This window comes from Lepisosteus oculatus, chromosome 4 (assembly GCF_040954835.1).
Source record: "Lepisosteus oculatus isolate fLepOcu1 chromosome 4, fLepOcu1.hap2, whole genome shotgun sequence".
In the NCBI taxonomy this organism is placed as follows: Eukaryota; Metazoa; Chordata; class Actinopteri; order Semionotiformes; family Lepisosteidae; genus Lepisosteus; species Lepisosteus oculatus.
In genome coordinates, this window is record NC_090699.1 from 47,299,127 (window position 1) to 47,316,002 (window position 16,876).

The following is a 16,876-nucleotide window of genomic DNA, read 5'->3' on the forward strand; positions in this document are numbered from 1 at the left end:
CTGTCTCCATACCCTCTCCTGCATGACTTTTTTCCCCAGTGTATCTTCACAATTCCGGATCGTGTCGTCATAGGGCCGAAAAGAACTGTTACGTGACAGCATAGTTTTCCTTAATATTGTTGACACTTACAATATAGGTTTGTATATTCCTAAATCCATAAGTTTATCTTTTACAGTATTAATCAGAACTAATCAGAACAAGGTTATTTTGGAAACATGTTGTTGTTTACCATGTCATTAAATATATTTCAGTTATAGTATTTATTCTGCCCATATACTGTACAGTATATAGTTGGTCTGACCCCTGGGAAAACAAAGAGCACTTTGTTTTGTTCAAAGAAATTGCTTACTGTTATCCAGTAATATTCTAGTAATCATGAAAGGGCTTTTCTTTTCATTGCTGGAAATTTGCCATATTATTATAGATATCCCAGCATCCCTTTGTAAGTCCTCAAGAATAAAGCCAGTGTCAAAGTCAGACTTGGATGTGCTGCTCATTATGAGGCTCGAGACTTTTCTTTTAAAAAAACTAAGCTTACATTTAAATGGAATTATTTCCCCTTCTTTGTTAAAGTTTAAAGAATTTTTATAGGATTCTTCATTTTTTATTAGCTTCTGCATTAAGATTCATTACAGCTAACTTAGCCCTTAATAATACAGTATATATATTTTTGTGCTACCACTTGACTTTAAAAGCATCAAATGGAGGTCCACATCGTTGTGATCTGAGACATTAATTTCAGTCTGAAAAGTAGTGGAAAGATTCTGGCTATTGAGGCTTCTTCGAGTGTGAATTCACACCTCAACTTGTTGTGTTGTTTTTACTTTTTCAATTTGGAATTAATCTTTGCATGCTCCTTTCAAGACAATGCATGATGACAGTTTAACGGACCCCTTTCATTAGCGATATACAGTGAATCCGAAATCGCAAAATCCTAATCTCATATTTTACTTCCAATTCTGTGAAGATTTCCTTCAACGAAATTAGTCAATTAGAAATTATGTGATTCACAAGCGGTTCACCTTCCCAGCCCTCATTTTATTCTATCTGCTACAGCTCAATAACTAGCTCCCATGGCTTTAACAATCCAGAAATCAGTACAGAAAGGAGAAATCATGCAGGAGATGAACAAAAGTGCCTTAACACTGAACTGCAGGACTGAATCTGAGACAAAGTGAATTTAGCACAAGGTAAGGTTTAGCTGAATAATTAGCCTTCTGTCCTTTAAATGCAAGATTTGCTTCACTGAGTAGAACAAATACAAAGTCCTAGATTTTTGTTACCTAGTTGCCTGACCCTGTTTTGTTCATGCCAATGATTTTTTTTAACTGAAAAAAACATAATTCACAGTTCCCACAGTACTTTGGAAATTGTTAACTAATTAATCATACATTTACAGTAAATTCAGATTTCATATAACATGACTGTTATTTGCATTCCTTTATTTTCCCCCAGTAAAGTGATTTCAGAGGAGCAGTTTCTGTAGCATAGCTAATGTTTGTCACTTTGTCACAGTCAGACACAACTTTTGCGAGCTTTGAGAGATGAGTTTGGAACCATCTGGAAATCAGATCACTACTTCAGGACTGAGAAGGAAGAATCAGATCTGGAGACATGATCATGTCTAGCAATATGCAGTGCTTTAAGTATCTCCTAGAAAACAAATCCTTAATTATGGATCCGTATTATTGTTAATGGAGGTCAGATCGACATTTAGGGTTACGATATTGTTAAGTTTTGGTTTGTTCTGGCATGTTTATAAATTCAGATAAATCAAGTGCGAAAGCATTTGCGAAAGGTGATTCCTTATCCAAAAGACATAAAATTCTTCTTAACTTTAAGAGACACGCTACGTTCAGCTGTGAAAGAGAAAACACCGAGGACTAGCTATGTGGAACTATATCATTAAACGCTACTCCGTAGCAGCAGCACCGAAAGTTGTAATCATAAATTGGATCACAGCCTTTTTAATACAATTACCACTAGATGGCACTGTATACAAACTAGAAGACCAGATTTTGTTAAAAGACACAGAGGATAGAGACTTACTTTTGTCCAAGTGCTCTGGTTTATTTTATGACCCAGGTTGCAATCCACGTAGTTTTCACCGGGCGCCTGTGCTTAAACACTGTATTCACTCCTTGGTTTGAAAAGTTTTTACTTTTCGTAATATAGTAGAGCCTGCATTTGAAGTGCCTAGTTTTCTCCTCTCTGTCAATGATTTAATTGATTACTATAAATGCATACTATAGTGCATATGGTTTGACCCGAGGGTATTGGACCAAACATACAGTACTATAGCTCCAATAAATTGCCCTTGAAAATGGTCAGCTCTGTTTATAGACTGCGAAAAGAAGGTGGAGCTGTTATTTTTATTAGCATTTTTCAATAAAATTGAAAGTGATGGTTTGTCTAGTGAGGTTATTAGTAAATACACATTATCAAGCTCAATTTATTTTACATCTTATTTTGAAACCTCCTGATTAAGAGATAGGAGCCTAATTTAAATTTTCTTATAAATTATTTGCAGAGAGAATATTTTTTATATAAGAGGCGAAGATGGTGGTACAGCAGGATCTGACTTTTTCAACTTTGAATTAACTGAAATTTAAGTTCAAACCCTGATATGATTCTCCTCTCAAACTTAAACCATCATAGTGTAGAATTAATGAAGTGATTTTTATGGATAAGAATATTGTAACGCTTACGGCCAACAGGCACTGTGTAAGAGCCGGCATACCAGAGCAGGTGATATCACCGCCCTTCCCTGTGATAGCAGGACTACAGCTACTGGGATGCAGAGAGATCTCTCTTTAGCTCACGGGGCTGGGTCACTGCAGAGAGACGCGGGAGTCCCGGGTTCGAGCCCCCGACGGTGGGGGGCCGACCTAATGCGGCAAGGACGCCCGGCAGAGCCCCCATTGCGTTACAATATTAATTCTGAGCCTTGCATTTAGATAAGGGGTGATTTTATAATATGATTTATAACAACCCCCAGCCCCAAATCGACGAGAGAACATTTAGCTGAAGTTACTGTTTCATTCTTCAAAAAGCAGTACTAATAACATCAAAGTAAAGAGATTGTGATTCTAAACCAATCCCGCAATATAAAGGCTGTTTCTTTATGAAGAGCTGAAAGACCAACTCCAGACGCTAATGGAGTGTAACTGTAACCTCTATTTGAAAAGCAACACTGAAGGGTCTGTTGGAGGAAAGTAATTACAGTACACTTTCCCAGTGATTCACATCAATGCAGACAGCTCTAATTACCTGTCTAAAGAGGCTGTAACAAAAGACAATGTGGGGCACATAATGCAGACAAATCTTTCCTAAGGAAAACAGCAATCTTTGGCCCAGAATTTTGATCAATATTTCAAGTACTGAACTCTGAACTGTTATATGATTGCAAAAGCCTGTTTGTTCATTCACCAGGCTTGTGAAAAATACCCGTACACTTTGAATCTGTCCTCTCTCATTTTCCAGTGCGGAATGTGTAAGAACACTTAATGGAGCAAAATGTGCAGAGACTCAGTTTTATATTGTATGTCAGAAATACTTGTTTCTTGCCTGGTGCTTGCTCCTTTAGACAGCATATAAGTGATGCTAAGATGATGGTGCACGTCTCAGATGTGACTAACATGTGTCAACAATCTGCCCCTTTACAAACTCAGAATCTAGACAAATGCAACATGATTTGGTCTGGTATACAATGGAAAGAAATGCATTCTCAGCATGCATTAAAATGGCTCAGGTGGGAAGCTGCGTAAGCATGCGTAGGGTGCAAAAGAACAAGTAATAGGTTTATTCCATGCGGAAAAGAGAAGAAAGAAAACACAATGTTTCGGTGACACCTGAAGAAGGCTCCATGGCTGAAACTGTGTGTTTTCTTTCTTAGTGTGCATTATTTCTGAGCCCTGCTTTAAATTTAGACTTTGGTTGATCTGATAGAGATATGATATTCAAGACATCTTTATTTCTACTTTGGAATTTCTGTGGAGTACAAAAAAAGTATTTTGTTCCATCAGCCAGTCATGTGCTATATTTACATGATATGTTTTCACTTTTGTTTGTGGGTAGCTCTTGCTTAAAGGACTTGTGCTACAAATGAATATTAAAGGAATGTGTTCTGTACTCATTCAGCTGCAGAGTAGGGTTAGCTGACCTTTTAAACAGATCCTGGAATGTAGAACAAGCAGTTCTCAGATTGGGCCCATTTTGTGCCTCATTGGGTAGCATTTCATTCTGAAATGATCACTGTTTTTAATTCATGAAATAAAACTACGAAATAATGAATATAAAATTTTGCTCATTTATAACTTCAAAAATATAATGTGACTTACAGTATAAAGTGTACTTAACTCTGTACCTCATTCTACAGTAGTCTTCTGATTTGTATAGTTATAACCTATAAAATAAATACATTCACAGTGTATCATATTAGCACATCACCACTTATCAAATTAGCACTTTATGGTTTATACTGTAAAAAAGAGTAAAGTTTATCACTGCTAAACATTTAAAAATGTTCATTTTGATAAACTCTATGAGTACTATGTGATCTGAAACAACTATTATTGTGCCAACAAACATGCAACACTGACCAAACATGCTCCTAAAGGCAAATATGTATTTGAAGCTCCACTTACTTGGATCTGCTCTAACATTCAGGAAAGTGAGTGGTTTCTCTGTAGAACAATATGCATAGTGTTGGTTTGTTGTGAAGGTATCTGTTAAAGTACATAAATCTGCTTAGGTACTTAGCTTCTAAAGTTCCAGTAGAAGCTCCTTCTTTCTTCATTTATTATAAGTTGGTAATTCTAAGCACAATTCTAAGTAAAAGCATCCCTTATGATGTTCAGAACACTCTAGAACAATTAATGTATTATTATTTTTAAAATACATTTATATAATTAATATATTTCAGGATTTTTTCAGCTTCCAGTGTCAGGAGTATTACAAACATGAAAGCACCATATTTTACACTAAAACAATTATCCTGTTCTGTGTATTCCTGAACCTCCCCTGTTGACTAGTGTATTAAAATGTGTAGCACACACAATGACAGTGATGGAGCAGTATAATGTAGCTCCACAGGAGTCTCTTTCTTTTATTATATCCAGCATAAAACTAGCAGTGTTTTTTGTGGGATCGTGGGGATTGTCTGCAATGTACCGTAAATGAAGGAAATGTTTAAACCTTTAAATATAGCTGTAAAGAGTTATTAAATGTAATTTTATGGAAAATCTGGAAGTCACAATCAATCCTACAAGTCATTCAATAAACTATTTTGATACAGGTTATCCCAGATGCACTTCTTACAGTATTGCATCAGTTGTCAGAGCCTACTGTAGGATATACTGTATCTGCCTCTATACTGTTTTTTTATTTTATTTTCTCCTCCTCAGTTTAGGACTTATGGAATGATAAATAACTAAGGGACACAATGTTCAATACCTCTGCATTGTCTGAAATGCCCCCAATCTGTGTTATACTTGAAAACAGAAGGGCTGCAAATTTAGAATCCACCGATACATTCTTAGCTCTGCTAAAACAAAGTGGAGAATGGTCTGTAGCTAGTATGAATTATGAGTCAGTCCTGGGCCTCATGGACCTGTGAGAGAAGAGCTCCAAGTCTCTTTTCAGATGTATCTATCTGGAACATAAACTCCTTTTCTCTATTTGTACAGGAGAGGCACAGAATTCTACTTCCAGCATTTTAAAAGCCCGTGTCCATTTAATCTCCAAAGCCCAGTGGACCATAAAAAGCTTGTGTTTCAATTTAATTCAGAGAGCAGGTTAAATACACTTAAGAAATTGTCTAGAATATCCGACTTACATAAGGCTGCAGCCATTTAGTCAGTTTATTCCAGCCCCAGATGACATTTCTTTACACTAACTTTGACTCTAGGATTATCAAAAACCTTTTGAAGGTGGTTTCAGCATTTTTCCAAATCATTTGTTTAGGTAAATGTAAATGTAATCACACCCAGGAAATGTAAGAACTAAGTGTGATCTGTCCATCAACCTTTAAAAGAGCTCCATGCAGGACTAAGGACACAACAGCGTAATAAAGGGTGTCTTGGTTTTATCAATCTGCAGCCAGAGCCATGTTCTTATAGCCACCTTTAAGATGGTCCTGAGTTTTCCCATCACTTTATAGTTGATGAAAGAGCCAAGTACGAATTTCTTCCATTTTGCCAGCTACATCTTCATATGTATTGGGCTGAAAAGGCCTTCCATAAATTCCAGGTATCAATTCAAAAAGGGAGAGGAAATGTAGACAGTTCTGACCAAGCAGCAAAAGAAAGGGTAGATGTTCTATAATGCCCATCTTCATCAAAATTCTTCCTTCCACTATTTAAAACTTCATGGATATAAATGGATAGGGACATGTCCCAGTGGATTCATCCAGCTGGATAATTTAATCAGGTTTGAGGTTACCAAGGGGAACCAGGTTCTGTCTAACCAAAGAAAGCACACAACCAAAGTCTAACTGATCCATGATAGATTGTCAGCCTTCACTGAGGTTAGGTAGAAGAGGCCTGGCTAATTTAAGAGAGGGGAAGTGATATGTGCCTCTGCTGGATTCCACTGGAATTGTTTCCTTGCAGACTGTACAATCCCAAGATACATGAGCAACCTCAGCAGAGCGTCTCAGCATTTCGTGAATGGGTTAGTAATTAGGATACAAGACCATTGGTGGTATTACTATTTCCATATTCCTATTGTCCTTCATATTAATTAGGGCTATTCTTTCTTGTCTTTTTCCCTGGGAGCAGACTCTCATTGGTGTCTGCTTGCCACATGTATTGTGTGGCAGTAGGTGGAAATGGAAGAAAAAAGGTTTTGTTCTGTCAGCTTCGTTTCCTGGGCCAGGAGGCATACTTGCCTAAATTCTTATCTCCTGCTGTTTTTTTTCACTTGCCATCCAAAAGCATATTAGCTTCCTGTTGGCACTGGTTTGCTTCTGTCTAATTCTTGTTAGACTTGTTACAATCATGTTCTCTGGAATCAAACACTGTACATTGTATGACACCAGTGTGACACCAGTAGAGGATAACATAGGATGGAGCTGAAATAATCAGTTGGAAACTGAACAAAACTGAACAAAGACATTCAAGTATAATTATTTCTGTTGTTTTTTCTTTTTTTAACACTTTCTCTCTTCCTTGTGAGGTACAGAAAGGAAACAGAAAGGAAAGTTCACTCATTAATCTCTCATGTGACATGTTTCTTTATCTCCAGTCTTAATCAGGCCTTTTTACTCCATCTAATCTAGTTGGTAGGAATTATACCACTTAAGTATTTACAAACAGGGTTCACAGTTGTTCTACCACCTTCCAAAGTAGTGGGAGTTTCTGTTACTGTCATTTTTGCACTGCACCTGTCTTGTGGTACCAGTTAATATGGTCTGCCAATTTTTCTACCCTGAACCTGTCATGTGGTTAGTTTTGGCTCCAGCAGACTATTACACGGAATCCTGGAATGTGTAGTTTTCTCACATTGCCATCATATGCTACATAAAGACATGAAGGGCATGGCCTGAGATACTGTATACTGGCCTTCTTTGGCCACACAGCACAATTTTGACAACGAGTTTCATAAGTGCTGTGCATAAGAAGCCTATCGTGTGGCAACTGGTCTTTGACAGAATAAGATTAGAGAACACAAATCGGATGTTCAGAGCTGATTATTTTAATTCTTAAAATAATCTGGAACTAGACCATTTATTGCTATATACAGTACATAGACACTACTATTTGTGTCTGCAACGTCCATGCTGGGGAATTGTCTAGGACATTCTTGTCCAGAGGGGCCACCTACTGGTCCACAAACAGCTTTTCTTAGAGGTCTACCTTCACAATCCTAATTAGACTCAGCCTTAAATCTCCTATACAATCAGGCAACATGGTGGTAATGGCTCTTCTGTGATTTATTATTCCTTTCTCTTATGTAACAATTTTCTGGACATTCCTCTCAAACTGCTTTACAGGTAATGGGGACTCCCCTCCACCTCCAGCAATGTGCAGCACCCACCAAGATAATGCCAATTCATAGATGGGGGAGAAGATTTATCTTTACGATCCTGAAAGAACTGAAAGACAGCAATAAAAACCAAGAGGAGGTGCTTTTAGGGCTTGGGCCAAATGCCATAGCCTTACACAAAGTCTGGTGGGTGACTGAAACCAGCTCTCAGCCAAGATGTTGAAAATGATACAATGGGATTCATACGCCCCAGTGATTTGGTCCTAAGTTATATACATGTAATCTATCTGCAATGAAATGTTAATTGCATGATGGACTGCTGAATGCAAGTGAAGGAGGCAGTTGCCCATGTTGGAGGAAACATTCTAGTGCAGGAGAAGAATGATGCTGAGCTCATGGTAGGTGATGTTGGAGCTCATGGAGGCTGCAGGAGCAAGTAGGCAGGCAGGCTAGCAGGCAAAGCAGACAGGTGGACATGGAAATAGGATGCAGCTGTGCAGCCAGGCAGCCACACAGCAGTTGCAGAGCGGCAGGCATGCCAAGGAAATAGAGGCAAAAGTTCAACATAGAAACCAAAAGGGAATTGTTGGGCAGGTGAGAGGTCCAAATGCTGGAGAAAGGTATCAAAGTCAGGCATTCCAGGTTATGAACGACTAAACTTCTGGGAACAACTAAACTAAACTGAGAGACTAAACAGAGCCAGGATGAGAAACAAAGTTGAGACCCAAGCTGGAACTGGAATAGAAACATGGGGGAAAACTACACATGCACGGGAAAAACAATGTGTCACAGAGCCAAGGCTAAGACCTAGAGCTGCAATGTTGGAGAAGAGGGAATAAATGTCCTCCTGGTAATGAGGTACGGTAAGTGCCTCATTTAATTACGGGCCGGTGGTATTAACAACCTGCCTGACCATGTTGCCACAAGAATGGGCAGACTGGGCAATTGATTGGTAGCTCGAAAAATCTATTATTGTGTTGTGGGAGCTTATATTTATTCAGAAATACTTACTATTTTTATATTGTTTTTGGAAATATTAAAAAAGTATTTTTAATAATCTGTTTGTGTGTCTGGCAAAATGCATTTTAATACAAGTTGACAGAGCCAGTGGAACAAGAGTAGGTGTATGTGAACCTGAAAACCTAATGAAATGGGTAAATTAAAATTTGCACAGAGAAGCACAAAATATGAACAGTACTGGTAACAATAACATTAGTATTATGAGGCAGCTCATAATTGTGACACTGTTTTAAAACCTATTCAAGCAGCGATACCACTGTGGAGTTTTAAAAATGCAGCCAACACTATTGCTACTGGGACGGAAATGATACAATTGTAACCGAGCCGGTCCAGGCTCCTGTGAAGCATTGTTCAGGACGCTGTGCAGATGGTATAATCTGGAAGTAAGTGCCCAGAATAGTGAGAGTGCCTGTCTTAAATAAGGAGTAGCAGGTTTGGGGGCAGGTGCACGTTATCAACAAAATAAGAAGGTGCTGGAGTGCCCTTAAGAGGAGGAATTATGATTGTGATTGTGCAGCTCCGAAGCCCTAAACTAAAAGGTCCAATGGGAAAAAAAAAAGAAAACCAATGGAGTCCTGGACTTCTGGACTACTGTCCGCGGGGTCCTTGTGTTGGCTCTGCATTCTGTAATGGGAGCTGGTCCAGGCTCCCATGAAGATTTGTTCAGGACCCTATGCAGACGGTATAATCTGGAAGTAAGTGGAGAAGGACAACGGGGAGGAGACCACAAGGATCAGGGCAGGTTGACAAACATGGGGTGTGACGATAGTGATCTGATGCTTGGGGGGGCGTGGCCAAGGCAAACTAGTCCAAGGAGTCCAGGGGGGAAATCAGGGGCGAAGTCCAAAAGTCCAAAACCAGGTGATCCAATCGAGACAAAACAAGATGAGGTTAAAAACGGGAATGGGATCCGGTGCAGGGACAGGGAATAAAAACAGGATGACGAGGCTGGGTGCTCTGAGCCCCGGACCCAGATGGTAAGGATGCCTTAATGAAGCCTATGTCGTCAGGTCGCTCCTGGACCCGCTGGTAGGTGGGCTTCCAGGTGTCCATCTCCCAGTGCTGAGCCAAGAATAGCGAGAATGCCTGGCTTAAATAAGGAGGGGCAGGATTGGGGGTAGGTGCATGTTATCGGCAAAATAAGAAAGACAACAACAAGGGGATAGAAATCAAAGTTAAAACCCTAACTATCCAAAAGAGACAGACAACAATCCGGTGGTGATCTTGCAAGTGCCCTTGCTGCCTGTACAGGTGTTCAGATTTCTTCAAGAACAGTAAAAGAGACACATTAGCTCCAAATGGTCTCACTTGATTTGTATCTGCTCAGAAGCCATTGTGAATTTGCAGTTAACTAAGACAGTATAGGAATAAATTAAACAAAGTGTAATGGTTTTATGTGCCTTTACATAAAGATGTAACACTCCTGTTTGAATCTTTAATCAATTTGCAGTGCACTTTAAGAAAAAAAAAAAGAAAAGAAAATTGATGGATTGCTATTAGCCAGTTCTCTTTTACTACTGGATGTAACTTCTGAGAAATCTGAGAGGGTTCTAATGGTCTCACTCATCAGCTGAGAAAACAAAGGCTGAGTTGAAAGTTTTGTAAGTACTGTATGTGCTTCAGGTAAATTAAAACTTACAGGAAAAGTTATTTAGATATACAGTATTTAAAGTAATTTATACATATTTCATATGAACTAGCAATTGAGAATTTAAATTTCTTTTTTGCAGGAATTTCAGTTTGTTGAATGTTTGGACATTTTGGATATGGTGTGTTCAGATTTGTTTTCACTTACACCTGTAAATCTGTAGAAATCAGTTGTACAGGGGACCCTGTCAATGCACAACACATATTTTCTTATCTTCACCCTTCAAGGTGTTAAATTCTTATGTAAACTTCTTGAACCAGTACTTGCCCCTACACATCTCTAAATGTGTTCTTTATTGTTATAGAGTGTTTTTGTTGGACTGGCAGAGGTCAGTTTATACTGTATACAGTAGTAACATATCTATGTATATAGTTTCTCTTTTGCTGAAATCACATGTGCTTATGCTTATGGACTTGTGTGTGTACTGTACCACCTATTTGTACATACAATATATCCTTTTTTTCCAGCAACCATTCCAGAATTTTGTGGCTGATACAGCAAAGTGTTAAAATCTTTTAATATCCTAACCCAATATTTTAAATTGAGAAATGCATTATTTCCAAAGAAGAAATGGATCTAGAGGATAGCTTGCCATCTTATTATACAGAAGGTTAGATATACAGTAGCATCATATAGGCTACACATACAATTTGTATGAGTAAATCAGCACATAGTTAAGTATTTCTATATAATCACCTGCAGAAAGAGTAAACTGCTTTCACCTCCTCCAAGTGAGGCAGAAGTACTGTAATGCCACCGCCATCTACCTCAGAATTATTAAAGCTTTATTGACAAGGGTCTCAGACTTGAATTAATGTTCAAGATGAAATTGTGCCGAAGGTCCAAAGACGATGATAAGAGAAAATAAAATCCTGTCATGAAAATTAAATCATAAAATGTAAATTAGGTTGTTCGGCTTCTTTTATACCATACAGGTCCACCATATTAGTACTGTTGCTTTCCACTTGCTTAAGTGCTTTAGTACTTCAATTCTATGACCCTGCTGATGGTTTGCCTTAGGGCCTGAGCAGCAGAAAAAGTGAGAATGGCTGTGCTAGCGGATCTTTTTTTCTCAGGCTGGACTCCTTTAAATAGGGTAAGCCCAGCCTGGAGGTAATGCAGCACAGTTTTACTGTTTCTTTTTTTTCTTTTTGTTGTATTTTTTCCACTCTTCTCTTTTTGTATTATATTTGGTCCCTGCTACACTAGCCTCACACTGGTGCTCCCATCCCCTCACCCAGGGCATTGACTTTTAACTGGTGCTCGCCGCGGCACTTCCCATTACACACTATCACACAGTGATAAGAAGCATACCAAAAATCTGTAACAGACTTGAACATTGTGAAGTGTACCTTCATAAACTCCCTAATGAAATATGGTGCAGCTTGGAGTTTATTTTATCTGGTATGCAAGACAATGGGTCAGAGGTCACTGTCCAACACCCAAAAGGGCGATCAACTAATGAAGAACCTGCATAGTGGAAAGAAAGACCACACTTGATGACATCAATTACAGGCTAGACTTTGAAACTAACCGCTGATAACCTTGTAGTATAATGCTTAATATTCAACAATAAAGACTGGTAAAGATTTGATGTGCTATGTAAATCACAAAATCTATTATCTATTGTTTACCATCCTGTCTCACCTATTAGTACGTTTTCATCTGCATGCTGCTGGACAGAGTCAACCTCCTAGATTATCAGGGAGGTAAGCAGAACACAATCCTTGTACGACCACAAGAAAATATATTGGAGTAGAACTGGAAGACGACAATGGTGATCCAGCCCCCATTTAAATATTAAGAGGTGTGTGGATGTGAGGTTTGGAGTGAGGAGTCAGATGTGAGGTGTGAGGATTGAGTTGTGCAGTGAGCAAATTAGATTAAGGACTTGTCTCTATGTCTCTATGCCTGACTTCCCAGTCATTACACCTCTCTCCACACTTGATTGTCTGCAGATACTTATGCAAATTCATTTATGTCCTCATTAAAAAAGTAAACACAGTGCTAGGGCATATAGCAAAACCCATCGTATTTAAATCCAGGAAAGTTAGTTTTAAGATCTACAATGCACTAGTAAGACCTTTGATTCAAGTATCGAAGATCCTAGGAGGAGTAGACAGCCTCAACACAGGGGATTGTTTCACACTCAGTAGTGAAATAAAGACACAGGGTCACACAATTAGAAACAAAAGGGGAGAGAATAGAAAACACTTCTTTAATCAAGGGGCAGTATATAGCTGGAACAAACCACCCAACCATGTGTTTGAGTCTCAAACTCTGGGCACCTTTAAAATGGCTGGTCACAATCTTTTCTTGTTTTTTTTGTTTATTATTTCTAACAAAATTTCCTTGTTAAATGAAATGAAATTAGTTAAACATATGACTCAATTTATCCATCCATTTACTAATCACTTCTTTCAATTCAGGGTCACAGGAAAACACTATTTAATTAACTAAAATCAATGTTCATGTTCAGTTATTTAAATACACTGTACACTCAGCCCACCTCTGTTTTTGTAACATTTAATTTTATAGAACAGTTGATTTATCATGTGGATTAATGCATTGGCTTCCCTTTGTTTCCATAATAATTTTCTAATCTGCATGTACAGCAATGGCATGCAGTTTAGTAATTTCAATGTCAGATACATAAAAACTGAAACAGATATTGTTCTGTCTCTGACTTAGATGTGAAAGAGTTTATTAATCAGACCAGAATATTCTAATGAGTTTTCATCAGATAGGGATATACAGTATTCATTATAATGAAGGGCAAAGTGCTTAGAACATTACATTTAATGTTTGTTTATATGAATCTATATATAATACTGAGAGGCAGTTGAAATGTAAAAACAGAAAAAAATATAATAGGAACACATAGTTTTTGTTGCCTTTTAGAATATTAATCCATTTATTATAAAATTTAATTTAGAATAATGTGACTTTTTTAAGCTTTCTGTAACTTATATACCATTTTCACTCTATTAAAGCACATGTTGTATTATGTCACCTCTGGCACATTCACAAAACTCCTGAAGGGTCTGGATGATGGCAACATGGATGAAATTTCAGCCATCACTCAGACTGGCATTTCTAGCAAGCTGTAGACTGCTGGTATAGTCCAGTACAATTGTGGATTACCAGCCAAGCCTGCACATTCCTTTACTTATTGGATAAGCAGGTACACTGTAGAGGCAAAATGTAGATATCAGACCTAATGATCATCTACTGTAGGTAACAGCTGCAGCTGATATTTTTCAAAATCTTTATATTGCTGTACAGTACATATTTGTTTTTATTGTTTATATGTTTATTATGAGGTCCGTGTTTGGTTTAATACTTATGTAAAACATAATAATACTTGCTTCTGTTTAGTGCTTTATTTAGAAGTCACACTAAAAACCACACATTAGTATGACATTTGGATTACCTTGTATAGCATGGTAACATTTCCACATAGCATAATGTTTCAGGGTAGTATGGTGTACTGTATATGCTAGCTAGAAGGAGAACTAGATAAATTTGAGACCAGCAGTTTTGCATACTTATTTTTAATGGTGATCTTGTTTCCTTGGAAGGCTTCTTTCTTTGGAAGAATAGGGGAAAATCACCCCGCATGTCCATTGTTTGCTCTGAGATTAACTGTGTTGTGATCATTTCGCTCTGTGTCATGTCCTAGATCTCTCTTTCTGTGATCTTGAGTAATTGTGAAAGCTGAAATTTCAAAATTTTATATAAAACATTTAATTTCTTCATCTTGTTGAAAAACGCATAATCAGCAGGACTGTTGCTATCCTTTTTGAACAAATGTTAGTTTCCAATCATTTTATTTTCATCTGTTCAATAGCAAACTATATAGTATTCACCCCTGATAATACAGGCAGGACTATTTTACTCTTGTGTTACAACTTATGTTCAAGACATTTACATTTAACGTATTTTATATGTACTCATGATGCATAATATATTCTGTAGAATGACAGGGGCTTGTAGATATTAACTATAAAAAACAATAATGGCTTATACAAGATTTTACAAAATACCTTTAAAAAATAGTTTTTATATAGTCTGGACTTCCTAAAACATTCCTTATTTACAGCCACAAAGCTTATTGATTTGCGCAGCTGTCAGTTGTCATTGCCTGCTCCTTGACCTCTAATTGCACACTCTCTCCCTGCCCTCAGCTAGAATGCTCCACCCCATAGTTTAAATATTTGGGAATTTACTCAGCTTTAACTTGTGTGCTTGCTGGGTTTGACAGGGCTAGCTTGCTGTAAAGCTGCAATACTGTTTCACTGGTTAATAAAACAGTCTCTGGGACTTTGTGAATCTGTAGTTCAACTAGTGTTATAGTATTTATACGTGTGTTACAAATGTCATGATGAAGTGTTGCTGTAAATGGCAATTTGGTGGTTGATGACATTGTATGACTTAAAATGGCTCTGAGGTTCTGGAGGAAGATGCAAGTCCCACATTCATTTTATTCTAAAAATTATCTAATCTACAGTTACGTGGACTTTTACTACTATGATAAAAACAACGTGTCTTTCATTAAATAACAGTACAGTTGAATCAGTTAAATTCTTTTTGAACCTAAGACAACTCTGAATGTTTATTCTGTATTTGTCTGGCTCCTATTTTCATTTCTTGTTTAAAATAAATTAAATTGAAAAAAGATTACTCCTCTGGATAACAAGTAGAAAGTCCATAAAAACAAGAGACCTTATACAGTACATACAGTATAAGTATATTTATAAGTAAATACTAAAATCCTTGAGCTTCAAGCATGGCCTGCTATTTACAGAATTCAATAGAAGTTTTTTTTTTCATTTTGTACATGTTTGTATTTTGTCCTGGTAGTTGTAGGTGCTTAACAGTTTAACAGTTATTAAATAGTTAATTCAAAATGGTCGACAGTAGGAAATGTTCCATATTGACACTTGTGCTAGTATTCCAGTTCAGGGGAAAAAAAACCCAATCAGCAAATACATAAGAAAGGGATCATTTTCCTTACTTTCTTTCCATGAGCTGCTCCCATGTTGTCTGGTCCCTGTGTGCCGTCCTTGGAGTCTCTTGGAGTACCTATTAGCAGTGTCCGGAGAAGGAGTTTCCACTTTACTGTGCCTCTGTATTGCTAGCAGAGTGCTGCTGTCCACACAATCTGTAGAAGGCACAGGCTGCAGCAGAGAGTGTAAAAAAAAACAGTCCCTGGCTCCCTGACAGCTCTAGGTTATTCTACAGAAACTGGCAGGCTAGATCAGCAGGATCTTAAAGTAAGCACATTCAGCACCAGGTCCCTGGAAGTGACCACAGTCTACAATGGTGACAGAAGCCACAATAAGGGAAGATGGCATACTACAGTTCCTACAGCACACCTAGTGAGAGCATAAGATCACTTTTATAAATAACAAAAGAGAACAGAACCTGGTTGGCCACCTGTGCATGGCTGACTCCCCACTCTTAAAGGCTTAGGAACATAAGTGAAGATTATGTTAATTGCCACTGACAGGCCAGGATACCACAGAGAGCACATGGCCAGTCTTACAGAGAGCCTCACTGCAGGAAAATGACTATTATAGCTTGGAAAAACAGAAAGAGACAGTCATTGATTTAAAGGCAAGGTACAGTACTATCCCTCGTACCTGTTTTTCAATCCTCTGCTAAGGATCTGTTTCACAGAACTTAATAGTAATGAAAACTAATTGAAATGAAAATGCACTCTCCCTGTCTGTCAGCCTGGACTCAGAGCAGCTGGGTGTAGAGGAGCCTCTGGTTTGAGCTTTAGCTAATGACATCACAAATGGGCACTTCTTGAACTTTATAAAACCTCTTTGCTGCCTACAAGCAGAACACACTGCTGCTGCCTCACACAATGAAACTGTTCTGTTCCTCTATCAAATGCGCTTTGTTAGCAGGACTGAGGAAACTAAAAGCTTAAGGTGGAACAAAAGTATTGCGTGGATTGATAAACTGTAAAGCTAACCCAGGAAGTAAACATTTGTCTTTTAAAAACTAAATACACACCATTGAACAGTAAATATAATATATAGTAATTTGGTGCAATAAGGAGATGTATAATTATCATGCAGGATTTAACATTTTTGTTCTCAGTCAAAAGTTGTCTGAAAACATTTGAAAAAGTTTGAGTTCCAGTGTGATAACCTGTGTTGTTTTTTTCAATGTTTGTCTCAAGGGGAATACAGACTATAAAGTAATTA

At 37.8% G+C, this 16,876-nt stretch overlaps 1 protein-coding gene across 2 annotated transcripts in view; it reads right to left on the minus strand.

Moving 5' to 3' along the window:
• Positions 1-16,582, minus strand: part of si:ch211-236d3.4 (actin-associated protein FAM107A) — a 52,021-nt gene extending 35,439 nt beyond the window's left edge. Inside the window, exon 1 of one of the 2 annotated variants that reach the window (XM_015347074.2) lies at positions 15,673-16,582. In XM_015347074.2, coding sequence (XP_015202560.1) covers positions 15,673-15,696 — 24 coding nt within the window. In that variant the 5' untranslated portion in view covers positions 15,697-16,582. Of the gene's footprint in view, positions 1-4,647; positions 4,687-15,672 lie in introns of those variants that run through there. The other variant, XM_015347076.2, reaches the window with a different exon arrangement.
• Between the last annotated feature and the right edge of the window lie 294 nt (positions 16,583-16,876).